The following is a 27,781-nucleotide window of genomic DNA, read 5'->3' on the forward strand; positions in this document are numbered from 1 at the left end:
TGTTTCTGAGTAGTATTGTGTACAGGCATGTCCTATTCTTTGGAAAATGATACTTTTTTTTTTTTTTTTTTAATTGAAGCAGAGCCAGGATGGAGTGCAATAGGGCGTTCTTGGCTCCCTGCAACCTCTGCCCCTCTCCCCTGCACCCCTCAGGTTCAAGTGATTCTCGTGCCTCAGCCTACCAAGTAGCTGGGATTACAGGCACATGCCACCACACCTGGATAATTTCTGTATTTTCAGTAGAGATGGGTTTTGCCCTGTTGGCCAGGCAGGTGTCGAACTCCTGATCTCACATGATCCGCCCGCCTTGGCCTCCCAAAATGTTGGCATTATAGGTATGAGCCACCACAACTGGCCAGTACATTTTAGACGGATGTTAGAATGACACATGTCTTGAGAAGAACATTTTTCTTGGTATCATTTAACGTCTTGGCTCTGAACCGTTTGGGATGTGAAGTCCTTTGAAAATGTGATTACAGTTATGAACCCTGTTCCCACCACGCTGCACGTGTGCATGAATTGTCACATTTAGCTGTAAAGTCATGTAGGCTGCTTGGCCTTAAACTCCCGTTTGAAGTCCCCGCGTTAGAAGCTCCTGTGTGCTTTGATCCTTGGTCAGCAGTTGCCTGTGTCATGGAGGGGTCTCAGACACAAACAGACACACATCACTTAATGATCATTCCGAGCCACTGTGTCCACTCCGTGTAGTCACTCCCTCTCTCCAGGCCCACCTGCTGGCAGAGATGCAATAACTGGTCCCCGGCCACTGTCACTTTTGCAGGAGCATAAGAACTGCGGAGAGATGAGTGAGATAGAAGCCAAGGTCAAGTACGTGAAACTCGCACGGTCCCTCCGCACATATGGCGTGTCCTTCTTCCTGGTGAAGGTGAGTTGGGCAGAATGGAGAGAGTGTTCACCTCAGCCACCTCTTTTTTTCTTTCGTTCAAGCCTGGTTTGACCTGCTCACCCCCTAGCATTTGAGGTGGAACATCTGTCTAGTGCTGACCTGCATTTAGCCACAGCACAGGCTTCAGGGGTATGACCTGCAGGCTGTGAGTGAGCCCGGCTGTCCAGGAGCCTCTGGGCAGCTAGGCTTTGGCTCAGATCACTGTCAGGGGTGAAGTCCCTGAAGGACTGGCTTCACTTTTACTTCATACTCCTTTTCCTGACAATGTTTCATTTAGGACTGTCAAGAGTCCTGTGAATTAAGTGAAGGCTGTTCACCACTGCAGACCAAATCGAATTCTCGGGGTAAATGTGGTCCTTCATTTGTATACTTTAAGATAGGACTTTGGATTTTATGGCCTGCAGATGTGTTTTCATGGGAATTGTCTGTCTGCCTACTGGAGGAAAAGAGGTGTGTCTTTGAAATTGCACCTGTGAGCAAGCCCAGGTTGGCCCTTGATGGGTTCCATCTTCACGTGACTGACAAACCTCTGGTTATCTTGGTTACCCCTTTGCTTTTCCTGACCTCAGGAAAATGATATTCTTTTTAGTTGTCTTAACTATTAGGTTTCACTGATTTCTGCTTGTTGTGCTTTGACCCCTTTGGCCTCTCACCTGGGGCCCTGGAGAAAGCTCTAACTTACAGTGAGTCTTCGTGTGTTGCTTTCAGCAAACGGGAGCAAACCAGCCGTGTTGCTCCCAGGGACTGAAGTTGGAAAGGTAGAACTGACCAGACTAAGAAGGTGTCTTTCCCCACAGCCAAAGAGAACTGCAAAAGAAGCAGTTATATTTGTCCTTTAAGATGTTTTTCTTAGGCCGGGCGCGATGGCTCACGCCTGTGATCCCAGCACTTTGGGAGGCTGAGGTGGGTGGATCACGAGGTCAAGAGATCGAGACCATCCTGGTCAACATGGTGAAACCCCATCTCTACTAAAAATACAAAAAATTAGCTGGGCATGGTGGTGCATGCCTATAATCCCAGGGAGGCTGAGGCAGGAGAATTGCCTGAATCCAGGAGGTGGAGGTTGTGGTGAGCCGAGGTCGTGCCATTGCACGCCAGCCTGGGTAACAAGAACAAAAAACTCCATCTGAAAAAAAAAAAAAAAAAAGATGTTTTTCTTGACTCTTCTTCTCATTGGAGCAAGCTGCCTCATTTGAGGAGAGGAGATACCAAGATGTTACATGTCAGAAAGACATATGGTGCACGCTTATCTTTAATATATCAACAAAACCAGCTTTCAGTTTTATACCCACAATCGCTAGGCCTTTGCAATGAAGAAAGTGTGTGTTAGTCACCTGGGTTTTTGTTTTTTGTCTTAAATATTAATCACCTGGGTGCAGGTGAGCTAAAGCCAAAATGGGCTTTTTAGCCCAGTCACCTTGTTTTTAAGAAAAGTAATTGAGAGGTCGAATTTTTTTACGTTTAGTGGCATTTTAAAGTATCAGTGAATTTTTGAATGGCACTGATGCCATCTAGGTAGCAATGACTCCACTTAACCAATATTAATAATAACAGTAATAATGTTCAGTAAATAGCCCTCCATCAAGCTTATCTCATTCAAACCTATCAGCAGCCCTGGGGCAGAACTACTACTATCTTCAATTTTTTTTTTTGGAGACAGAATCTTGCTTTGTCGCCCAGGCTGGAGTGCAGCGGCATGATTTCTGTTCGCTGCAACCTCCGTCTCCCTGGTTCAGGCAGTTCTCCTGCCTTAGCCTTCCAAGTTGCTGGGACTTCAGGTGCATGCCACCATGCCTGGCTCATTTTTATATTTTAGTAGAGACAGGGTTTCACTGTGTTGACCAGGCTGGTGTTGAACTCCTGAGCTCAGGCAGTCTTCCCATCTCGGCCTCCCACAGTGTTAGGATTACAAGTGTCAGCCACTGTGCTCAGCCCTCTTATCTTCTTTGTATAAATGAGAACACAGAGGCCCAGCTAGATCCAGTGGTTCAGTTGGGGCTATAAGGCTAGTAACTGAAGAAGCCAGGGCTTGAATTCAGGTTTCCCTGATTCACAGATGGTGTTCCCAAGCTCTAACTGTACCGCTTAGCTGTAGTGACCCCATTTGAGAGGCAGTCACCTGCTTCCACTGCTCTAGCTTCCCATCTGTGCCTTGCACACATGGGGAAATGCGCTCATTTTAGAAGGCACGCTGTTCATTCATTATTGTGAAGGGCATCCAGTAGTAGATGAGCTCCAATGCCTGGCAGGGACAAAGATTAAACAAATTTTCATCATGTCCACTGGTAATAGCATCAATTTCCATTTATTTTCTTGAGTTTCCCTGTAGTCCTTTTAGTATTAAATTCATCTCCTACATTCACATCGTCTTCCATTAATACCAGGCTTCACACACAGTCGGTTTCAGTGATGTGCTAAGAAAAGCTGTTGTGCCTCTTGCATGTAGGTCAGTAAATTCAGGATAATAGAGAACATACAGAAAACTAGAATTAGAAAGGAAGAGAAATTGAATATCAAATTGTAGGGAAAATAAATTTGTTATCCAAAGACAATTTAGAGCTCAGAAATTTGGTCCATAGTCACTAGGATAATTTGAGAGAACAAAGATTTTCTGGTTATAGCAGGGTCTTGCAGATTTGATTAAACCAAATCTCCTTTTACAAAATTATTTAAGGCAAAAGAAGAGCATGACAGATTTTTTCCTTTCTTCCTTCCCTTTTCCATTTCCTTTTCCTCTCCTTCGTTCCCTTTTTTCTCTATATTTTTTAAAAATTACAACTCTTTGAAGAGAAGAGAGGATTAAGAAAGTAGGCAGCACTTGCAACTTCTTTTTTTTTTTAGACAGAGTTTTGCTCCTGTTGCCCAGGCTGGAGTGCAATGGTGCGATCTCAGCTCACTGCAGCCTCCACCTCCCAGGTCCAAGCAATTCTCGTGCCTAACCTCCTGAGTAGCTGAGATTACAGGCATGTGCCACCACATCCAGCTAATTTTGTACTTTTAGTAGAGATGGGTTTTCTCCATGTTGGTCAGGCTGGTCTTGAGCTTCCAACCTCAGGTGATCCATCGCCTCGGCCTCCCAAAGTGCTGGGATTACTAAGCGTGAGCTACTGAGCCCAGCCAAGCAATTGCAACTTCTGTATACACATTAGATACTGACATTTTTATTAATTTTATTTTTGTCACTGTCTATAATGTTAGTAGCGTATTGCTCACTTTAGTGTTTTTCTCAATTGCTTTTGATATATAGTTTGCCTTATTTTAAAAGTGGTATGACTAAAAAATTCAGGAATGAATCAATATTAAGAATTAATGAACCTTCTAATCAGACCAAGACTTTAAATAAGATGGTATCATATGACTATTTTATATAAAGCCACTAAGGTGTTTGACAAAATGTCTTCTTATTAAAAATTCTTTAAAATGCTGGAATATAAGTATACTTGCTCACCATGATAGAGGATCATCAGTATCAAACCTCTCATTAGTATCATACTTTATAGAAATGCTAGAGAGAAATCTATGAGAGGCTGTACATGGTGGCTCATGCTTTTAATCTCCCAGCACATTGGGAGGCCAAGGCAGGTGGATCACTTGAGGTCAGGAGTTCGAGAACAGCCTGGCCAACATGGTAAAACCCTGTCTCTACCAAAAATAGAAAAATTAGCTGGGTGTGGTGGCACACACCTGTAATCTCAGCTACTCTGGTGGCTGAGGCAGGAGAATTGTTTGAACCTGGGATGTGGCGGTTGCAGTAAGCCAAGATTGCACCACTGTACTCCTTCCTGGGCGATAGAGCGAGACTCTGTCTCAACGGAGGGAGGGAGGGAGGGAAGGAGAGAGGGAAGGAGAGAAATCTATAAGAACTGGAATCAGAATAAATGTACCCACCATCATGAAGGAAGGAAGGGGGGTAGCGGGGGAGGGGGGTAGAGGGGAAGGGAAGGGAGAAATCTGTAAGAATTGGAATTAGAATAAATGTGTCCACCATCTCATTACCCTCTAACATTGTTTTGGAAGTTCTAGGAAATACAGTAAGATTTAAAAATTGGGGGGGGGGGGTGGTGGGAATCATTGCTTTAGCAAATGAAGGAACAAAATTACTATTGTAGCTGTGATTATTTATCCTAAAACAAGATATACCACATCATTTTTTTTACTTTCTACTTTGAAATTATTGCAGATTCACAGGAAACTACAACTCACACAGAATCAAAAAGATAATAGCAAGTGTTGGTGAGGATATGGAAAAATTGGAACTCCCATAACCTGCTGGTGGGAATGTGAAATGGTGCAGTCACTTTGGAAAACAGTCTGTCAGTTCCTCAATTGATTAAACATAGAAATACCATATAACCCAGCAATCGCACTCCTAGGAACATAGACCAAAGAAAATTGAAAGTGTATATCCACATAAAAACTTACGCATATGTGTTCACAGCAGTGTTAGCCCAAAGTTAAGAAACAACACAAATTGTCAAATGATTAATGGGGGATAGACAATTATGGTTTATCCATTCAATGCGGCGTCAGCCAGAAAAAGGAATGAAATACCGATAAATGCTACAACATGGATAAACATTGTAAATGTTATGCTAAGTGAAAGAAGCCAGCCACAAAAGACCACATACTTTGTGATCCCTTTATGTGAAGTGCCCAGAAGAGGCGAATCTATAGAGACAAGAAAGGAGGTTAGTGGTTGCTTAAGATTACTCTGGTGAGGGAGATAGGGGAATGCTAAAGGGTGCAGGGTTCTTTTTGATGTGGTGAAAATGTTCTACAACTGACTGTGGTTTTAAAAATAACAGTAATGGCTGTGGTGGCTACGCCTGTAATCCCGATACTTTGGGAGGCCAAGGCAGGCGGATCACAAGGTCAGGAGTTCAAGACCAGCCTGGCCAGCATGATGAAACTCCATCACTAGTAAAAATACAAAAAATTAACCAGGCATGGTGGCACATGCCTGTAGTCCCGTCTACTCTGGAGGCTGAGGCAGGAGAATTTCTTGAACCCGGCAGGTAGAGGTTGCAGTGAGCCGAGATTGCACCACTGCACTTCAGGTTGGGCAGCAGAGTGAGACTCCATCTGAAAAACCAAAACCAAGAAAAAACAAACCCAATAATACAGAAAGGTCGTACGTGCCCTTCATCAGGTTTCCTCCAATGGTACAGCAACATAGCCAGGAAAATGATTTGAGTACAATCCACAGACCTTATTCAGAGTTCACCAGTGTTACATGTGCTACATGTAAGTTTATCATATTTATAGATTTGTGCAACCCCGACCCTAATCAGGTGACTCCAGCACCATTTGTGGAAAGTGCTGTTTTTCCTCCAGTGAATTACTTTTGCATCACTGTCAAAATTTAGTTCGGCACATCTGGATGGGTCTCTTTCTGGGTTCTCTGTTCTGTTCTTACTCAAATATGCATCCCTCTTCTAATCACACTGTCGTGATCAACTTTGGCTATGAAGTAAGCTGGAACATCAGATAAAGTGATTACCTTAACTTTTTCCCCTTTCTCAAAATTGTTTTAGCCATTTTAGGTTTTTTCCTTTTCATATATACTTCCAGACAAACTTATCTGTGTCTACAAAATGCCTTGCTCTGATTTTGATAGTAATTGCATTAAATTTATAGATCAATTTGGAGATAATTGAAATTTTTACTGTGTTAAGTCTTTTAACCGATAAACATGGTATAGAGAGCATCCTTGATTGCTTTCAACGTTTTGTAATTTTCAGCATATGGATCCTGTACACGTTATAACGATATGTACACAATCATTTTAATTTTTAGTTTTATCGTTAAATTGATTAAATTGGCATAGGAAAAGACGTATGCCAACCGTATGAAATAAGCCCTTAGAGGAGGTATGTAAAAATGAGTGAAACCATTTAGAGTACGTGATGAAAACAGATCACATGTAGAATAGCACCTAAAAAAACTGTATGCCTAAGGAATATTTTTTTTTAAATTTCAACTGCTTTTGGGGTACAAGTGGTTTACATGGATGAATTATACAGCAGTGAATTCTAAGATTTCAGTGCTCCCATCACCCAGTAGTGTGCATTATACCTGCTGTGCAGGTTTTTATCTATAGCCCACTCCCACCCTCTCCCTTTGAGTCTCTAAAGTTCTTTATACCACTCTGTATGCCTCTGTGTATTCATAGGTTAACTCGCATTAGGTCAGAGCACGTGAGTTTTGGTTTTCCACTGCTGTGTTATTCACTTAGAATAATGGCCTCCAGCTCCATCCAAGGTGTTGCAAAAGACATTTTTTAGTTATTTTTCGTGGCTGAGTAGTATTCCAAGGTGCCACATTTTCTCTATCCACTCATTAGTTGATGGTCACTTAAGTTGGGTCCACATCTTTGCAGTTGTGAATTGTGCTACTATAAACATATGTGTGCAAGTATGTTTTTCATATCATGTCCTCTTTTCCTTTGAGGAGATACCCAGTAGTGGGATTGCTGGATCGAATGGTAGATCTACTTTTAGCATTTTAAGGAATCTCCGTACTGTTTTCCATAGAAGTTGTACTAATTGGGGTAATACATTTTTTAAAAGACATCAATAACAGATTTCTCATGCTCCAAACTGAAGATTGCATTAAATTGTGAAGGAATTATGCTAATGAAGCACAATTTAGGTAGTAAATTAAAAGTGAGTCATTCTTGCTTCCCATTCACTACTTTTATAGGTTTCTTTTAGAAACTCTAAATAAGTAAATGAAATTATAATTAATAATGATAATGAACACGCTTACTCATACCACACAGCCTTGAGATCAGTCATAGATATTTTGAGAGGCCTGGTTTGATGTGCTGAGAGGTGCTTACCATCCTGTTTTCTTCTCTGTTTATGAACATTGTGTCCTAGTAGTCAGTATTAAACTTTATGTCATTGTAATAGAAAGTGCTGGCATGTTGGAGTTGGGAAAATAGGCCTAGAATCCAAGATGGTAATTACACCTGTGTGAGAAATAGTAGAAACTTACATGACCTTGGGGAACGTGCTTTAAATCCCAGTTTATTCATCTGAGTTCCTTCATCTCACAACAGGACTCATTCCTTACAGAGCTCCAGTGATGAGTGAGCTAGTGTATGTGAACAAGTGTGGTGACTGGCAAGTAAGGATGTTTGATTAATTTAATTTATTCTTTTTTTATATAGACAAGATCTCACTCTGTCACCTAGTCTGGAATGTAGTGGCATGATCGTGGCTCTCTGCAGCCTCCTAACTGACACTACAGGCACGTGCCACCATGCCCAGCTAAATTATTTTTATCTTATCTTAGAGACGGGTCTCCCTATGTTGCCTAGGCTGGTCTCGAGCTCCTTGCCTCAAGGGATCCTTCCACTTCAGGTTTTCAAAGTGTCGGGATTATAGGCATGAGCCACTGTACCTGGCCTGATACATTTTAGATTATCCCAGTCACTGAACTCTTCCCACACTTCCCAAACCCTGGTCCTAAGGGCCAGATAGTAAACATTTCAGGCTATGCCAATACTCAGCTTTGCCCGTGTAGTATGAAAGCAGCCTTAGGCAAAATGTAAATGAATAGCATGGTTATGTTTCTGCAAAGCTTTATGGACTCTGAAATTTGAATTTTATATAATTTTTGTGGCATCAAATCTTCCTCTTCTTTTTTTTTTTTTTTTTTTAATTTAAAAATGGAAAATTCATTCCTAGCTCTTGGGCCATAAAAAATAATCTGGATTTAGCATTGGCCATGGTTTACCCACCTCCATACAGAGAATGTCTGCAAGCCCTGTAATGAATTCACAGGGAATAGTATTGGGCGGAAGTATTTCCAGTGGCTAAGGAATAGGCTTTGAAAAAAAAGGCTTGAGTTTGGATCCTGGCTTTGTCACTTAGTAGTTCGACCTTGGCTAAGTTACCTTACCTTTCATCTCTAAGCTTCAGTTTGTTCACCTATAAAATGGTGGCTTTTCAGGAGGTTAATACACAAAAGGGGACTGCCTCATATAAGATCTCCATGAACGGGAGCTGTCAAGGTCTACAGTCTTCCCCTTTCATTGACCTCTGTTCCATTTCATCATGATCTGCTACACCAGAACCCCACAAGCAGCAGGAAGGCGTTTCCCATGACCAGCATGAAATCTTGTTTTACTCCAGAAGACCATTGTGTAACCCTTGTCACTTCTTCATTTGCCTTTGAAAACTTTTCAGACATAGCCATAGCCTTGAGATAGGAGATTGGCCTGGGAAACTGACCCTCTTCTGCCCTAAACTGTAAAAACATCAGAGAGGGCATTCAGAGCATCTCAGAATCCTGAGTTTAGTTAAAATGGATTGCCAGTCACTTGTAGGGAGAGAAGTGGCTAATAAACAAGGTCTTCAGCACCCAGGTTTGTTCTTAGACAGCCATTTCTTCCCATGCCTCTAAAAGAAAGAAATATACTGAAGACAGACCAAAACATGCACATCAGCCCTTTGGCCAAGCCAACCTAGAACTCTAGTGAGCTCAGCTGGATCGTGGGGAGGACCACTGGGCTTGGGCCATATTGAAGCGAGGGGCCAGGAGCCAGAAGTTCAGCCCAGTTGCATCCCTCCACCCAGTTTTGGATCTCAGGCAATCTCCACACCTGTGAGAAGAACCTGCCGACAGCCGGCTTTGTCACAGCTGGCTGCCAGGGCTAAACCCCTGGTAGCAGCTGAAATACATTTGAAAGAGGAGGGGTTGGGTTTGTTAATGGATCCTACCTCTCTTTGGTAGAATACCTGCATTCTCCTGCCTCTGAGTTATACAAGCTGTAGACATTTTCAAAACAAAAACAGTCTAATCAGGACCACCTCAGGAGAGAAGCTTCTAGATGGCAGGCAAAAATCAGCTCAATCTCTGTGTGTGAGTATTTGAGATAGATAGGTCTTCACTGGTGCCTGCTTTAGCATGCTTTGTCTACTGGAGATAAAAGGGAGCTGGAGACTGAAGGTTGGAAAGGAGTGGTATGGGTACTGAGACTTGAGGCATAGGAAGGAAAGAGGGAGCCTTACTACCTTGTGGCCCTTGCCTCACATTCCTGCCATTGAGGCTGTAAGGCAACTTTCTGCTCCAGGGAAGAGCTTGCGTCAGGATCGCAGGTCTGAGCCATTTGCTGTTTTACCTTTCTTCAGCTGCTCTGTGTTTTGTGGGTAGGCCCTGAAGTGATTTTGTCCCTCGATGTGGTCTCTGTTGCCAGTTCCAGTGTTTTTTCTTCCCTCAGCCCCTTTTCCTCAGTTGTGACCTGGTAATGGAATGTTCACTGTAAGTTGTTTGTTCACTGTGGCTTCCTCTCCCAACCTGGAATGATCTTGACAAGTTAGGGCAATCCGTCACGATTCTGTGTTCCCACACCCCAGAATCCCTCACTGGGGAGTGGTGCAGATGGGAAAGAACGAAGGAAGCAGCTGCAAACCATTTTTTATCTCCTGTCCCCTTCCTGGGTCCCAGAAGCTAGGTTTGTGCCAACCCTGTGTGACCAAATTAGCTGCCTACAGCCTCTCAACCTAAAACTCTGTGTGGCTCCTGAATCAGAGTAGATTGGCTGACATTGTCTGCCCTGCACTGATCTCACCCCTTGTGGAACTGTTCTTTCTTTGAAAAAAATCTGACCCTTCTCTGTGTTTTTTAAGACTTGAGGCTCAGGGAGGAATATTCCCCTCCTCAGACACCCAGGCAGATTCCTCATACCATGGTATCCTCCGTGAGGAAGGGTTATCAAATGCTCATGGTGTGCCCGGGGAGGAAGATTTGGCCTTTTCTCTTTTTACTTCCACCAGAAGACAGTAAGCTGCAGTAGACAGCTTTCGAAGTCAGAGATGCTTTTGAGCTCCTCACATCTTTGTTCAAATTATGGCTTTACCATTCACCACTGTTAGTCTCGGTCTCTCCACCTGCAGACTGAAAATGATGATACCAGTGCTTTGGGGTTGCTCTGAAGATAAACGTATGATGCTTGTTAAGTATCTAGTCTGCTCCAGCCCTGTTTTAAGTGGCATTACCCTGTGTCGGGTGTGTGTATACACATCCACAAATGCATAGATACTTTGTGTGAATATATATATCTGTGCCTCTGAGAACAGCAGTTTAGGTGTTGCTAGGTTTCAGCAAATATGACTTGAAAAGGTTTTCCTGACAACGCTAAAAATACACGTGCATTAAGTGAAATTTTGGAAATAAGGAAACGCACATAAAAACAAAACACATGAGACGTTCGCTGCCTTTTTTTCATGTAACGGACGTGTGTCTATGTAAAAATTTTTATTTCACCTAAGATTAGGCTCTATAGTCTGTTTTTTAGGTAATATATTATGAATAATTTACTTCTATATAAACCAATTGTTTTTCTACAATGTGATTTTTAATAATGTAGGATAATCTGTTACCTGGGTATACTGTAATGTACATATCAAATCCTGTGTTATAGAAAATTGGGACTGTTTCATCTACAGCCATACCACCCTGAATGCGCCCAATCTCGTCTGAAACTGTGGGTGATTTCTAGCTTTTCACTCTGATGTACTGTGGTTGAGCTTCGTGTGGTATAATCTTTACACACATTTATAACTTTAAAAAAAAACCACACACACAAAACTAAGTTCCTAAAAGCTAGCTTTGTCAAAAGTAGGAGCTTTTTTTTGAGACGGAGTTTCCCTCTTGTTACCCAGGCTGGAGTGCAATGGCGCGATCTCCGCTCACCGCAACCTCCGCCTCCTGGGTTCAGGCAATTCTCCTGCCTCAGCCTCCTGAGTAGCTGGGATTACAGGCACGTGCTACCACACCCAGCTAATTTTTTGTATTTTTAGTAGAGACGGGGTTTCACCATGTTGACCAGGATGGTCTCGATCTCTTGTCCTTGTGATCCACCCACCTCGGCCTCCCAAAGTGCTGGGATTACAGACTTGAGCCACCGCGCCCAGCCAAAAGTAGGCGCTTTTTAAGGGTTTGGATAGATATTGACACATTTCTCCCATGAAGGCTTTGCTATCTTAAGCTTTCATCAGTAGTGACCCCCTCACGTCTTCCTCAAATCTGAATATTAATTTTAATTTTAAAAGAAACACCTCAGCTATTTTAAGTGAAAACTTACTTCCTCATTTAGTTATTTTAACATTTTCTGTTCATGCTTTTCAGCAGTTATTTTGTTGATTTATGAATGCAAGACATAGACAGTGTATGAAGTCTGCTACCATTACATTCATTGCAAATGCTTATTTCCCAGTCTTTTTTCATTTTTTATGAGGTTTCTTTATCTTCTGTTCCCCTCCCCTAATCTATCAAAAGTATATATATTTGGAGTTAAGCCTATTAATCGTTTCCTTTATGGCTTCTTATGTTGGTGTTTTTCCTAGGAAGTCATTTTTCATCCCAAGGATCACAAAAATACCCACTTGGATGTTCTTCCTAAATTACTAATCTATCTTGAATTTGTTTTGGTATGAATGTGAGCTAATGGTCCATTATTTTAATAGACATTACTATATCTTAAAACATTAAAACTAATCATAAAATAAGTTTTAAGAATCAGTAAATATACAAAATACGAAAACAAAGAATCCAAACGGAAATATATTTCAGAGATTTTAAAAAAGGATATGCAGGTGTGTCTCCTTATAATGAGAAGATTCTACTTTGGCAGTTTTAGTTAATTTGAAATATTAGATTACCTCTTTGGTTACTCACTGAGTTGGCCACTGGGGGTGATAGTGCCTGGAATTCACCTTTGCTTCTTTTTCTCTGGATGTTTTTCCAGTTGTATCCCGTTTTTCTGACGTAGTCTGGTTTTGGAGCAAGCGGCTCTCCAAACAGGAGCATGCTTTTCTGGATCTTTCCAGATTTCTCATGTCTTTGTGTGAGTTCCCATGCCTTCAGTTTAATGAGTTTCTCACCTAGCCTCAGAACGTTGGTTTTCCTATAGCCCTGCCTGTTTTGAAACACAGTGTATGCAGGTGAAACATTAAAAAAAATCACTGATCCTTTGCAAAGTCAGATGTATTCAGAGGAAGAGCACTGACGCTCCGTGTCTCCTGTTTCAGGAAAAGATGAAAGGCAAGAACAAGCTGGTGCCTCGCCTGCTGGGCATCACCAAAGACTCGGTGATGCGTGTGGATGAGAAGACCAAGGAAGTGCTACAGGAGTGGCCCCTTACCACGGTCAAGCGCTGGGCAGCCTCACCCAAGAGCTTCACACTGGTAGGGACTGGCGGAGGGCAGGAAGAGGGCTAGCATGGCCTTGGGCGATATTGTGGGGACAGGAGAAAGACCAGATCCTTGCCCATTGGGTTTCTCTAGCCTTAGAGAGCCAGGTGGAGGGGAAAGATGGTGCAAGTCCATGGCAAGAAAGGGGATGCATGTGGAAGTGAGAGTGAGGTCAGCAAGCCTGGGTTTCTTCGGTCACTGCGGCTTCTCTGCACTCTACATAAGTCAGCCTCCAGTTCAATATCTAGAAAGAGCCCCTCACCCTGATGATCCTCAGTTCTGTGTTCCTGATGACATATCCTCAAAGGAAAGTTTCTAGTGCTCTGAGATGCACAGAAAGGCCCCTCTCTTTGTTTTAGATGTTCCTAAGAATTGTGATTATCTTGCTGCCGAGTGTTTTCCTAGCCTGCCTGGAAGGAGTATGGTATACAGTGGAAATAACACGACTTTAGTGTGGGATTATTGTAGAAATCCAGTTGGTCATTTCCCAGCTCTGTGACCCTGTTCAACTTACATTTCCTCTCTGAGCCTTAATTTCTTCAGCAATGAAATGGTGATAGTCACGTACATTTCACAGAGTTGCTATGATTAAGATGAAGATGATAAAATACTTAGTATAAAATTTATGGAAAGTAGTGAGAATATGTTATTTCAGTTTTTGTTGTTAGCATCGTATAACTGTATGCCTTAACTAGAGCCACATTTACTTGCGAAACGCAATAGGGCAGGTAGTTGTTAAGAGCAAGTTGTGCAATAAGAAAAAAAGTGCTGGAATTTGTCAGTTTCTTTCTTTCTTTTTTTGAGATAAAGTCTCACTCTGTTGCCCAGGCTGGAGTGTAGTGGCACAATCTTGGCTCACTGCAACCTCTGCTTCCCAGGCTAAAGTCATTCTCCTGCCTCAGCCTCCTCAGTAGGTGGGATTACAGGCGTGTGCCACCACGCCCAGCTAACTTTTGTATTTTTTTTTTTTTTTTTTTTAGTAGAGATGGGGTTTCACCATGTTGGTCAGGCTGGTCTCAAACTCCTGACCTCATGATCCACCCTCCTCAGCCTCCTAAATTAGTGCTGGGATTACAAGCGTGAGCCACTGTGCCCAGCCTGAATTTGTCAGTTTCTTAAGACTCTTGAAGTCTCTACTGAATGCATTTTGCATAGATAAGAGGTGATAGTTTCACCTCTTATCTATGCAAAAAGTCCTAATAGGACAAAAAAAAAAAAAAAAACCTGTAAAGAAGGTGCAGTGGAAGGAGTCATTAGTTATCTAATTTGACTGTAGAGTGATAGGTTCCTGCCAATTAGAAGGAATCGTCAGAAACATACCTTCTTTCCGCCTGCAGCTGTAACAGCTGTTCCTGTGTGGGCCTCAAAAGATGAACGTTCATACTTAGCTATGACCTCATCTTCCATTGCAGGAAGTCATGGATAATTTCTAAATGACAAAAATCAAGAGATCAGTATAAACATACTATTTAGAAATACTAGAAGAACTGCTAAAAGAGATGAAAGTGGTTACCTTTGGAGGGGCGTGTAGTAGAAAGTGAAGGTGGGAATGGGTAGGGCTGGAAGAACTGTGTTTTGTTTTACATCTTTTAATACTGTTGGTCTGTTTAAACTAGGTGCAAGTATTTATTAAAAATAAAAATTTATTTTAATAAAAAATAGTTATGATTACCTCATTAACTATCTCAGGCAAATGAGAGAATATCAGTATTTTGCTTAAAGCCTTACGTTGTGTTAGAGCTCATACTATGTAGTGATTTTTTTCCTTCCTACTCCTAGCTTTTATTTAATTTCCAAGTGTTTGGAGGCTTTTCTGTTGTCTCTCTACTATTGATTTTTAGTTTGATTTCATTATGGTCAGAGAACATACTCTGTATAATTTCAGTTCTTTTGTAATTTTAAGGCTTTTCTATCCCAGTATATCCTTTTTGGTGAGTGTTCTATGAGTACTCAAACAGAACTTACATTCCGCTGTTCCCATGTACACTGGGATCTGTGAATACCAGTTACATCCCTGTTAGTTGATGGTGGTGTTCCAGTCTTTTGTATGCGTATGTTTGTTAATTTTCTGCCTGGCGGTTTTCTCAGCTGCTGAGAGTAAAGTTCTTAACAGTAATTGTGGATTCTTCTACTTTTTCTTTCAGCTCTCAGTTTTTGTCTCATGTAATTTGAAGCTTTGTTGTTTGATGCCTGTGCATTTAAGAATCCTATGTCTTAATGGAGAAGATGTTTAATCATTATGTAATGTTCTTTTCCGTTAGTAATTTTCGTTTCGCTCTAAAGTCTCCTGCATCTAATGTTAACATAGCCGCCAATGCTTTTTATAACATTAATGTAGACATGATATATCTTTTCCCATCCTTTTATTTTCAACCTGCGTATACTGTTATATTTGAAATGAATTTCTTGTAGAGAGCATAATTAGTTGGGTTATTTTTTTAATCCATTTGATCTCTTTTAATTGGTATATTTACACTATTTATATTTAAGCTAATTGATTGATATGTTAGGGCCCAAGTCTCTCGTTTTGTAGTTTTTCTGTTTTTGTTTTTGCCTTTTCTCTGGGTTACTTCAGCGATTTTCAGAGTTCCATTTTGCTTTGTGTGTTCCATTTTGAGCATATCACGTTGTGTAGTGTTTTTAGTGGTTATTCTAGATATTACCGTGTACATACGAAATTAATTACAGCCTGTTGGTACTGGCTTTACCCCTTTAAGTGAAGTGTAGAAATCTTCCTTCCATTTGGGTCTTTTTACCTACCCATTCCCCACATTTTTTTAATATAATGTTTAAATATTTTTTTCATATACACATAAGATAGTTATTTTGCCTGTAACCACATAAGATGGTGTTACAGCTTCTGCTTTGAACAGAAAATGTGAGGAAAGAAACTCGTGAGTTGATGAACAGTCTATTACATTTACCTTCATTTTTAACCACCCCATTGTTCTTCTTGCCTTTCTAAAGTTCCCAGGCTCCTTTTATCATTTTGTGTTTGGAGAGCTTCCTTTAGCTACTGGTGAAGGGTACATCCGCTAGCAACAGGGTCTCTTAGTGATTTCGTCCTCTGAGAATGTTGGTATTTCCCCTTCATTCATGAAGGATACTTTTGCCAGGTACAGCATTTGGGATTGACCGTTCCTCTGTTTTAGCATCTGAAACCTGTCATGCCACTTCTTTGCTACCTCCATTGTTTCAAATGGGAAATTTGCTGTCATTCAAGTTGGTGTCAATTTGTAGGTAATATGCCATTTTTCCGTGGCTGTTTTAAGATACTTTTATCTTTAATTTTCAAAATTCTTGCTATGGGTTTCTTAGGATTTGTTCTGTTTGGAGTTCACGCAGCTTCTTGAATTTGTGGATTTAAGTCTTCACGGATTTGGGGAAGTTTTCAGTCACTCTTTCTTCAGATACTTTATTTCTGTACAGCCCTCTGCTCTCCTGCTACTCTGACGATATTAATGTGAGATCTTCTGTTACTGTCCTACAGATTCCCGAAGCTCTGTTCTTTAGTTTCTCTTCTCCATGTTGTTCAGATTGATTCAATTCTGTTGATCTGTTTTCAGGCTTGCTGATTTTATTTTCTATTATCTCCACACTAGTTTAGCCTGGGAATTTTAAATTTTTGGTTATTGCCTTTTTCAGTTCTATAATTTCCATTTGGTTCTTTATTATGACTTCTGTTTCTTTGTGAAAGTCTTTATTCTGTAAAATTTGCTTCAAGAGAATTTGCAATTTATTGGTGAAGCATTTTTATGCTGGTTGCTTTAAAGTCCTTGTCAGATAATTCCAGTATCTGATTTATTTCAGTATTGGGACGAGTTGATCAGATAATTCCACTATCTGATTTATGTCAGTAATGGGATGAGTTGATCATCTTTGTCATTCGTATTGTGTTTGTCCTGGCTCTTGATGTCAATATTTATTTTTTTAAAACATCCTACACATCTTGGTTATTATAATAGGAGACGTTTTTATTATTATTATTATTTTTTTTTTGAGACAGAGTCTCGCTCTGTTGCCAGACGCCAGGCTGGAGTGCAGTGGCACAATCACGGCTCACTGCAACCTCCGCCTCCCAGGTTCAAGCAATTCTCCTGCCTCAGCCTCCCGAGTAGCTGGGACTACAGGTGCATGCCACCACACCCAGCTAATTTTTGTATTTTTTTTTTTTAGTAGAGATGGGGTTTCACCATGTTGGCCAGGATAGTCTCGATCTCTTGACCTGGTCATCCGCCCACCTCTGCCTCCCAAAGTGCTGGGATTACAGGCTTGAACCACCGCTCCTGGCCCTTAGTTTTATTTTTTTGAGATAGTCTCTCACTCTGTTGTCCAAGCTGGAGTATACTGGTATGATCATAGCTTACCTCCTGGACTCAGACGATCCTCTCACCTCAGCCTCTTGAGGAGCTGGAACTGCAGGCTTACACCACCATGCCTGGCTAATTAAAAAAAAGTTTTTTTTATATAGGCAGAGTCTCACCATGTTGCCCAGGCTGATCTTGAATTCCTGGGCTCAAGTGATCCTCTTGCCTCAACTTCGCAAAACGCTAGGATCACAGGCATGAGCCACTGTGCCTGGCCTATTGGGAGACTTTTGATGTTACTGAAATATTCTATTTTAGCAGGCGGACACTTTGTTCAAGTTGAGTGTGTAGTGTTCTGGCCTACTTTTGTGGGCTTTAGTTGCAATGACAGTTTCGTTCTCTGAGACTTTTCAGTGCTATTCTAGACTGAGTTTTAATTTTGACACTAATGTTCCTGCTCAGACCCTGTTGGATCTGTCAATGAGGGCAGAAGGCACTTCCCTGGGCTACCTGCTATTGCTGGATGACCTTCATTGCAGGAAGCGAAAGGCACTGGGCCTGCGTCTCTCTAAGCCACTGGCTGGAGGACAGGGACACACAGGGCTTTACTCTGTGTGGCTGCTGCAGCAAAGGAGTCAGACCATGCAGCTGCCTGGGTTGTGGACTAGGGCCTGCAAGGGTCCGAAGTTTGACTGCTCTGCAGCTTCCGTTGAATGTCAGCCCAGGTTGTTGAGCTGGAGTTGGATTTCCTGACTGCTTCCCTAGATTAGTCTTTCTTGGGCTCCTCTTCTCCTGGTTCTTTGACCAAAAGCATGCTTTTAAGAAAGTGCCTATTGGAGGTTCCAATGTTCAGGCCTCTTAGTCTTAGGGGTTATATGGGATAGGAAAGAAAATCCAATAACTCAATCATATGGTGGTTTTTGCAAGTTCTGAGGGCCAGCCAGTCCATCTTTTCAGTTTTCAGAACTCTCTTACCATTGTTGAATATTGTTGAATAAATTTTAGGGTATTCATTTGTATTTAGAGAGGGGGAGCAGGGAAAATTAAGTCAACGTCTTACTGTTGTACAGCTGGACTTCCTAGCCTTTAAAATGTTGATACATCTGATTTACCTATATTTCTTCCAATGCTGTCTTTTCAGGATTTTGGGGAGTATCAGGAAAGCTACTATTCTGTACAGACCACTGAGGGAGAGCAGATATCCCAGCTGATTGCAGGCTACATTGACATCATCCTGAAAAAGGTATTTTTGTCGGAAAAACAAGACCGCTTTTTTAAAAGGCTCAGTTTGGGTGACGTGGCTACCTTGAAAAAAAGCCCTTTTAAAACGTACTTGAGGCCAGGCATGGTGGCTCACGCCTGTAATCCAAGTGCTTTGGGAGGCTGAGGCAGACAGATCGCCTGAGGTCAGGGTTCAAGACCAGCTTGGCCCACATGGCAAAGCCCCATCTCTACTAAAAATACAAAAAAATTAGCTGGGTGTGGTGGTGCACACCTATAGTCCCAGTTAATCGGGAGGCTGAGGTAGGAGAATTGCTTGAAACCAGGAGGTGGAGGTTGCAGTGAGCTGAGATCTTGCCACTACACTGCAACCTGGGTGACAGAGGGAGACTCTGTCTCAAAACAGAAAAAAAACACTTGATTCACTAATATAATCTTTAATCGCTAATTAAGTATGAGATATTTGACCTCCAGATCCTATGAGAATTCCTGCTTTTTTCTGCAGCACATATTTGTATTATTTACTACCAGGCAATGAACAATAGCACGTCGCTTAGCTGATGAATGAGCCTAGCATGCCTCAGCATCCTCGTCTTCACAAAGCTGTACTGTGCTTTTCAGCCTCTGGAAATGTGGATTGAGAGGCTAAATGATCTTTGTAATTTTCTTGTTTTTGTTTTTTTTTTTTTTTAAACAAATGGAATGGGGTTATGTACCATATTGGTATATAGAAAAACAGATTTCTTAAGGCTTCAAGATACAGCCCATTCAAAAAAACCAAGTTTTAATAGAATGTTAATATGTGCATCTTGATTTTTTTACTATGTAAAATTAAAGTCTGTGCAATAAATACATGACATCTAACTGCATATTAAATATTTCTTTTTTATTATTATGTATTTGTTCATCCATCACTTACTAAATATCCAGCATAAGGAATTTTGAGTAAAATTCATCACTTTCCCTGTGTCCCATTAAAATGGTTTTTTCAAAGGTCCTTGTATGAAGACCTGCTGATTTTCCTTTTTATTTTTTTGTGAGACAGAGTCTTGCTCTCTCGCCCAGGCTGGAGTGCAGAGGCACTGTCTTCACTACAACCTCTGCCTCTCAGGTTCAAGCAGTTCTCCTGCATCAGCCTCCAGTGTAGCTGGGATTACAGGCTGCTGCCACCATCCCAGCTGATTTTTGTATATTTTTTTTAATACAGACAGGGTTTCACCATGTTGACCAGGCTGATCTTGAACTCCTGACCTCAAGTGATCTGCCCCCCTCAGCCTCCCAGAGTGCTGGGATTACAGGCATGAGCCACTGCACCCGGCCTGATTTTCATTTTTGCATCTTGTTTTTTTTTTTTTGCATTTCCAGAAACAAAGTAAAGATCGATTTGGACTAGAAGGTGATGAGGAGTCAACTATGTTAGAAGAGTCCGTTTCCCCAAAAAAGTAAGTATTAAGAAGAGCACTGGAGAACCACCTTCTCCCTAGATAGGCGGGTTTCCTCTTGCCAGCTCGGAGCCTGCTCCTCCAAAGCCTGTCACCTGGAGAAGATGATCGCAGATGATATAGTTGAGTCTTTTTCAGGCATAGTCCGAAGACCAGCAGCATTGATGTGGCATGTGTCTCATGAGGGAGGCTGAGGATCAGGGAGACATTGACCATGGTGTGGCGTTTACTGCATCTTTTGAGGCAGTAAATAAAATGTTCATGGGTCCTTTTCTGCATTTCTGATTTAAATCTCATGATCGAATCATGATCATTGAGCCATATCATCAGAAGGTCAGAGGATGAGCCTGTGTTTGATTCTGGCCCCTTGTGTGGGAGGAGGGAGTGCAGTGGGTGGAGGGGTTGTTACCGTGAAGCACTGCTTCGTGCCACGCTTGTCTCGAGTGCGTGAGGCAGCATCGTCCAGGTGAGAGATTAAGAACATGGACTCTTGTTAGGCGCAAATCTAGGGTCTGTGTTTCACTGCGTGGCTCTAGGAAGTTACGGAATTCTCTTCTGGCATGAGCTCATCCATAAAATGGGCATATTGATATTACCTCCTAAGTAGGTTTTATTTCTATGGTAGTTGGTAATAAAGCACGTAAAACAATGCCTGGCACATAGTGCTTGCTGTTGTAACTATCATCCTCACGATCATTATTTTAAATTCACAGTATCCTCTATTTAGCCCCATTTATAGATGAGGAGATAGACTTATTAAAATTAAGTAACATCTAATAAATGGTTATTCTTGGGAAACCTATGCAGACACCCCTTTTATATTAATAGAGCAATGTAATGATTGTTCTTGTATGCTTCAGTATGTGTGTGTCTGACAGTATGTCTCATCTGGAATTCCAGTAACAACTCCCTATGCAAGAGGGAGGCCAAGTGCTGTCATCTGCATTCCAGATAAGGAAACTGAAGCTCACGGAAGATTAGTTGAGATCCACACATGTGGTGGAGCCAGGACTCAGATTCAGATCTTGTGATGTTTCCCATAGTACAATGCTAGAAAGTTCTAGCATCTTCCAGTGCATTAAACTTGCTTAGCTATAGTAGTTTGTCTAACATTTCTACCCTTGCTGCCAGTTTCTCACAGTTTGCTTCCTCGTCACCCAAAAGGTGTTTTTCCATTTGTCCCCACTAGTATGCAGGTTGAAACCAAACTTGATATGATACGTTTCTGGTACTTGCCACCCTCGGGCAGAGCACCTTAAGTCCTTGGAATTATTCATGACCATTATATGTAAGTTAGTAAGCTAGTGCTCCCTGATAGGGTGAGTGCTTCACTTCAGAGGACCTTGCTGTGCTTTGCTTCCTATAGGAGCAACCCAGTAAGTGTCTGAGCCCAGAGGGCTAGGACCTTCACCTGCCTGGGACCACTGTAGCCATCTCTACTGCCCATGGCATCACTGTGGGGTCTGATGAAGGCAAGCAGGATGAATGGTCAGGATGGTCCCCATCGCTAGACCTTCTTCTTCATCCTGCTTTGATCTTTGGCTGAGCTCTTAGAATGCAACTGACTTCTTACTGGAACCTCCAGACCAACCTTCCCAGTCTCTTACCACCCTATCCCTAGTCTGCAGTGTTGCTCCCTGGATGCCTATTGCTTGGGATCCCAGCATGGCTGTCGAGTCTTGCCCTGGGCAACAGGGAAGGATCTGTGATAGTGCAAGAGCTCTGGGACAGAGGCCTTGTCTCTTCATCCAGCTGTACCTCCACCTTCTGTCCACCTCACAACACACAGATGCCCCGGACTCTGTCTGTGGGTTTGTCCACCGGGCTTCTGAGGAAGATACATCACCCTCAGACTTCTTACCTTCAGACGATCAGCGTTTTTTGGACTTACTATTCATTCTAAGAAAATATCATGTAAAAAATTCAGTTTTTTGGGCAGGTGTTGTGGCTCTCGCATGTAATCCCAGCACTCTGGGAGGCCTAGGCAGGTAGTACACCTGAGGTCAGGTGTTGAAGACCAGCCTGGGTAACATGTTGAAACCCCATCTCTACTAAAAATGCAAAAAAAGTAGCCAGGTGTGGTGGTGGGCACCTGTAATCCCAGCTACCTGGGAGGCTGAGCCAGGAGAATCTCTTGAACCTGGGAGGCAGAGGTTACAGTGAGCTGAGATCATGCAGTTGCATTTTAGCCTGGATGACAAGAGTGAAACTGCTTCAAAAAAATAAAAATGCATTTTTTTCCTTAGATACCCTAAGAGTCTTCCCGGTCTTTAGTTGAAAGCATTTTGAAAGATGTCAAAGCCTCACATGGTCAAGGCTCCAGGGGCGATGAAACACCCTGTGTGGTCAATGGTGGTAGGCCTGAGGGAGGGGAGCTAAGCTGCAGGAGATTTCCCCTACCTTCATTTCCACATTTCCCCTTTCCAGCTGAAGATAAATGATCTCTATCTCTGATGCCTAGAATGGAACCTGCCGCAGGGTAGATACTTGTTTAATGAATGTTCGTTCAGGTGTGATTTACCAAAAATAATATATCAGCATATCAAAACATTCACTTAAAACCTGGAACTTCACTATTATCATTATAGGAATACTTGTGTTGTTGTCATTTTTGTTTTTCTTGAGACAGAGTCTTACTCGGTTGGCCAGGCTGGAGTACAGTGGTGCGATTATAGGTCACTACAACCTCGGGCTCCCAGGTTCAAGTGATTCTCCTGCCTCAGCCTCTTTACCTAGCTAGGACTATAGGCACGCACCACCACTCCGGGCTAATTTTTGAATTTTTTCCTGAGATCTGTAGAGATGAGATCTCATTATGTTGCCCAGGCTGGTCTTGAACTCCTGACCTCAAGGAATCTTCCCCACCTTGGCCTCCCAAAGGGCTGGGATCGCCGGGGTGAGTTACTGCATCAGGCCTTGTTTTCTTTTCTTTTCTTTTTTTTTTTAATAAGAACAACTAATTGCATAATACCATAAATCTATTAAGTGGATAAATTGGGAGTAATTATTTACATTACATGTCATGAAAGGATTCATCTCAGAGCTCTGCCATCTGTCGTAGTACCACTTCTTCATTACTGCTTCTCTGTCTGTACGTGCCTCTCTAAATTGGCCTTCACAGCATAAAGCAGGGAACGTATGTGACATCTGGGGGGTCTCCTCATTGCACTCCACACGGGTGGCTTCCTCGCAGTGACCAGACCACTTTGCCCGGCAGGTCCACCATCCTGCAGCAGCAGTTCAACAGGACCGGGAAGGCAGAGCACGGCTCGGTGGCGCTGCCGGCCGTCATGCGCTCAGGCTCCAGCGGGCCTGAGACTTTCAACGTTGGCAGCATGCCCTCGCCACAGCAGCAGGTCATGGTTGGGCAGATGCACCGAGGCCACATGCCGCCACTGGTGAGGCTTCCCGTCTTCCCCTGCTCGTTAGTCCACTGCCTCTGGTGTGCAGGGTGGACACCGGCAGCAGCGATGGGCTGGGTGTTGGAACTCTAACCCCTGGCTGAACCATGCTGCATTCAGCTGTGTATTTTTAAATTGGATGACTCAGATCACTGCCTGTTTAGTATCAGAGGTGTCCTCTGTGACTGGAAAATTAGGGACCTCTCAACATGATTTGTGATACAGGCATAGAACTCTGCTCCCCTGTCCTGGCAGCATCAAGCTGATTGGTGCAGATACCCCTAGGAAAGTCTGAGAAGTAGACCAGGTTTCCAGTGATCTGGAGGTTTCACCCTGGCGGTCGTTAACTCCCTTCCACTGTGCTGGTCTGTCTGACTCGGTGCCTCTCGGGCCGGCCTTGGGAATCCCTTGCTATTGGACGAGAACTTCTTGAAAGCGCAGGATTAACCCTTATCTCTGAAAAAGTATGTGGACTGTAGATTTAGTCGGAGTCCTTGTCCATCAGGAAGCATTCTTATTTAACACCCACGTGTTTCCTGTGCATGAGGAGCTCCTCAGTACTCAAAGGTTGCATCACCTTAGTTCCCTGGAAGGACTCTTCTGAGCCTCCTAGTCAGCTAATTAAACTCTTCACACACTTCTGATTATAATCCGTCCATGGCAGTCACCTTCATTTTGTGTTGTGTTAATAAAGTGCTGTATCTATTTCTGGCCTCCAGGTTAAAATGGGAGATGGTTCAGCTGGTTGTTGAGATGTAGCCTGGGCTGCTTTGTCTTGAGCGCAGAGTTCTGTTTCGCATAAAGCGCCAGGTCCTGAGTGTGGGATGACTGCTTTGTTTCATCTGCCTTTGCAGACTTCAGCCCAGCAGGCCCTGATGGGGACCATCAACACCAGCATGCACGCCGTCCAGCAGGCCCAGGATGATCTCAGTGAGCTCGACTCGCTGCCACCTCTTGGCCAGGATATGGTAAATACTGTTCAGTGTTTTCATGCCAAGACTCTGCCCTGGCAGAAAGCAGGGTTATGCACTCTGTCAGGATTGAACCAGGTAAATCTCTAGGTGAAGAGGAAACCCATGATTTTTCACGATATTGAGTCTTTGTCTCTCAGTTGCACCCACAGGAGGAGAGAAACATAGGGTGCTGCTGCCTGCTGGCAGTACCACAGGAGGGCTGAGAACTGGGACCCTAGGGTCCTGTGATCCGAGTTCACATCCCAGCTCCATCATTGGCTGTGTGCAGCGCCGCAGGAGGGCTGAGAACTGGGACCCTAGGGTCCTGTGATCCGAGCTCACATCCCAGCTCCATCACAGGCTGTGTGACTCTGGGCTACTTGTCTTCTCTAATCTACTTTGTCATCTGTAAATAGAGTTTTTGTGAAGAGGTGATGAATCACCTGTAGAGTTCTTAGCACAGTCCTTAGCACATACATAGAAAGAGCTCAGTGAGCATTAGCTGTTTGTTATTTTTGTCTCTGCCAGTGGTTCTCAAACTCTAGCGTACATTGGCATTACCTGAAGGGCCTACTAAAACGCACATTGCTGGAATTCTCTCCCCATTTTTTTTTTTTTTTTTGACTCAGTGGAATCTTGGGGAGGGCCTGAGATTTTGCATTTCCAACAAGATCTTAGGTGATGTTAATGCTTCATGCCTGGGAACTGTCCTTCGAGAACCACTGGCTTACTACCATTGAGTTTTTCAGCAGGGTAGCGTGATTCACCCAGATATTTTCCTGTAGCTGCTGCTGCATGAAATCCCATGATTTTTTTTCCAAGAAATCCCCCCCCTTTTTTTTTTTTTGAAAGCTCAGGAATAACATTTGTCTCTGAAAAAGTTAAATTGGATGACTCAGATCAGAGGTGTCCTTTGTGACTGGAAAATTAGGGACCTCAGCATGACTCCTCACTGCTCAAATCGTGCTCCCAGGACCAGCAGCACTGGCAATTCTGTGTGAGTAGTGCGGAATTGGGGGCCTTCCCCAACCTACTCAAGCAGAATCTGCATTTTAGCCAAGTTTCCAGCTTCTTTGTGTGACCGTTAATGTGGGAGAAGCACCAGCCAGTACTGTCATTCTCAGTGCTGCTTTGTACATTAGAATCATCTGAGAAACTTTAAAAACAAAGCCAAAAGCACCAGCTGAGACCAAAGAACTTGATGTTGCTGTGGGTGGAACCTGAGAATCAGTGGTTTTTGTTCTCCCCAGGTGATTCTAATGGCCAGTCAGGGTTGATAACCACTGTGGTAGGACTGACTGGTACCATCACAGGGGCCAGAACCAAGATACAGTCTGTAGCTTTATCTTGTCCTGCCAGGATAACTGCCCTCCAGGTTCTCCCAGAATGCTGAGTTCTTCATTTGCACATCTTTGTGTGTGGAGGTCGCTGGCATCCTCAGCGCCATTTCTCCCAGGTATCTGAAAACCATAAACATCTTGCTTTGAGGAACTCCAGAGTAAAAGCATGTATGCCAGACACCCATATCCAGTATAATTGTGAGGTAGAGTTTTAACATGTTTAAGATTTTACATTCCTGCTTCACAAATTTTCGAAGAATTAGATGCAATAAATTACTTCCAGTGTTCACATCCTGAACACAGATAAATGTTTTGGGGATGTTTTGGGAAGCAGATGAGCACCATACTGCAGGGTCATCATCAAGATAAGTGATCATTTATTAGGTAAGTTCTGAAATGCCAGAAAATAGAGATCTTGCTATTTATAGGTTCAAATCAACATGAAATATAAGAGCTGGAAAGGTTTTTATAAACCATTGAATTCACACAGTAGGAGAAATCTAAGGCACAGGACCTGAATATGGTTTGCCTGCGGTCCTATCACCTGCTAGTGGTAGATCTGGACCCAGGACAGGGGTCTCAACCCATTCCCTCATCTTAGCAGGAAAGGTTTTAGGATCTACATGAACGTGACCCTTGGTCGTCTTCAAGGTGATGCACATTGTAAGCAAGAGACATTTCCTGCATTGACAGAGAACACGTGAGCTGAAACATCCTCCTCCTCACCCTGCTCCCTGCAAAGCAAGGTGAAAATCGGCAACAACTATTAATATTAATGTGCAGTATTATTATGAAATACTGATTTTTTTCCTCCTCATTATTTTTCAGTTGAATTTTTCTAAATAAAGCTACGTGGAATTTTTCTCCCTAAGATCTTAAAAGTTAAAGACACAAACAACATCATTAATGTAAGACACAGGGAGAATTTTCACGCCATTGAGCGTCTGTGAAGGAGCAAGGCCTGTTAAGGCTCCTGTTTAGGAAAACTTGAGGGCCCCATCAGTGCTCCTAAGAAGAGCGTAGCCAAAATGCTGGTCTGACTTGATGGCAGAGCCCCTCTGGTCTCCTGGGTGATTCTGTGCTGTGATTGTGTCATGCTGTTGTCTGGCTTTGCAGGCATCGAGGGTGTGGGTTCAGAACAAAGTCGACGAATCCAAACACGAAATTCATTCTCAAGTTGATGCTATCACGGCCGGAACGGCTTCCGTCGTTAACCTCACAGCTGGTAAGTCCCTGGGAGATTTGTGCTGTATTGGGGTTTTGCTTAAAAGCTGTTTTTCTAATTAAAAAAAATAATAACTTACCTGTTAATTGAGAGAATAGACTTCATATTATGAGAGGACAGTCTTTTCCTAGTCTCGGAGTGCTTCTGACATTTTTTTCCCAGTGACCCCGGAGAGCGGTAAGGAATAGGTCATTGCTTTTCGCCTCCATCATGTATCCTCATTAAAAAGCTCCTGTTCAGATCTTCTCATGGTTTGTCAGTGTGCTGGACTTACTGCAAAGTCTGTTGAGGCTCCTTTCTCCCTTCTGGGCAACTACAGTTTGAAAATGGTTTTGAATGAACAGACCCATGGAATGTGCCTTGGGCCATCTTGTCCAACAGCAGTCTCTTCTGGCACAGCGTGGCTCCCAGCCTTGTGCTGTCAGAGGAGAGCTAGAAACTTGCTTGGCTTCACCCTGCAGTGTATCAGCCTTTTAGAAGCAGAGTTGACCCCCTGAGCTGCTGACAGGGGCCTAAAGAAAAGGGCTATGAGATGCTGAGACGTCCTTTGGATTTGTAAAGATGTTTGTACTCAGAATTTCAATGTATGAAGCCTCCAGGTGAAAGGACCTTCTTGAAGTCACCTTGGAGAAAGGGAGCAAGCCATCTCACTGTGCTCATGGGAAGCTTGGTGTTTGACCCCTGCAGGATGGTGGGTGAGGAACTCCTGCCACTGTAGGGTTTTGAAAATTCCTACCATGACCATGTGCCCTCCTTTGGTGGGGATGGTTCTTTTGGTCCCA

General features: G+C 42.9%; 1 protein-coding gene across 30 annotated transcripts in view; it reads left to right on the forward strand.

The window, feature by feature from the left end:
• The window catches only part of TLN2 (talin 2), a 482,025-nt gene that overhangs the window by 308,993 nt on the left and 145,251 nt on the right, over positions 1 to 27,781 (forward strand). For all 30 annotated transcript variants that reach the window (XM_035261780.3, XM_078333299.1, XM_078333307.1 and 27 more), the window contains 7 exons: positions 782 to 886; positions 12,949 to 13,104; positions 18,559 to 18,660; positions 20,004 to 20,080; positions 23,298 to 23,478; positions 24,336 to 24,449; positions 26,891 to 26,999. In XM_035261780.3, coding sequence (XP_035117671.1) covers positions 782 to 886; positions 12,949 to 13,104; positions 18,559 to 18,660; positions 20,004 to 20,080; positions 23,298 to 23,478; positions 24,336 to 24,449; positions 26,891 to 26,999 — 844 coding nt within the window. The remainder of the gene's footprint in view (positions 1 to 781; positions 887 to 12,948; positions 13,105 to 18,558; positions 18,661 to 20,003; positions 20,081 to 23,297; positions 23,479 to 24,335; positions 24,450 to 26,890; positions 27,000 to 27,781) is intronic.

Source organism: Callithrix jacchus, chromosome 8, assembly GCF_049354715.1.
Source record: "Callithrix jacchus isolate 240 chromosome 8, calJac240_pri, whole genome shotgun sequence".
NCBI lineage: Eukaryota > Metazoa > Chordata > Mammalia > Primates > Cebidae > Callithrix > Callithrix jacchus.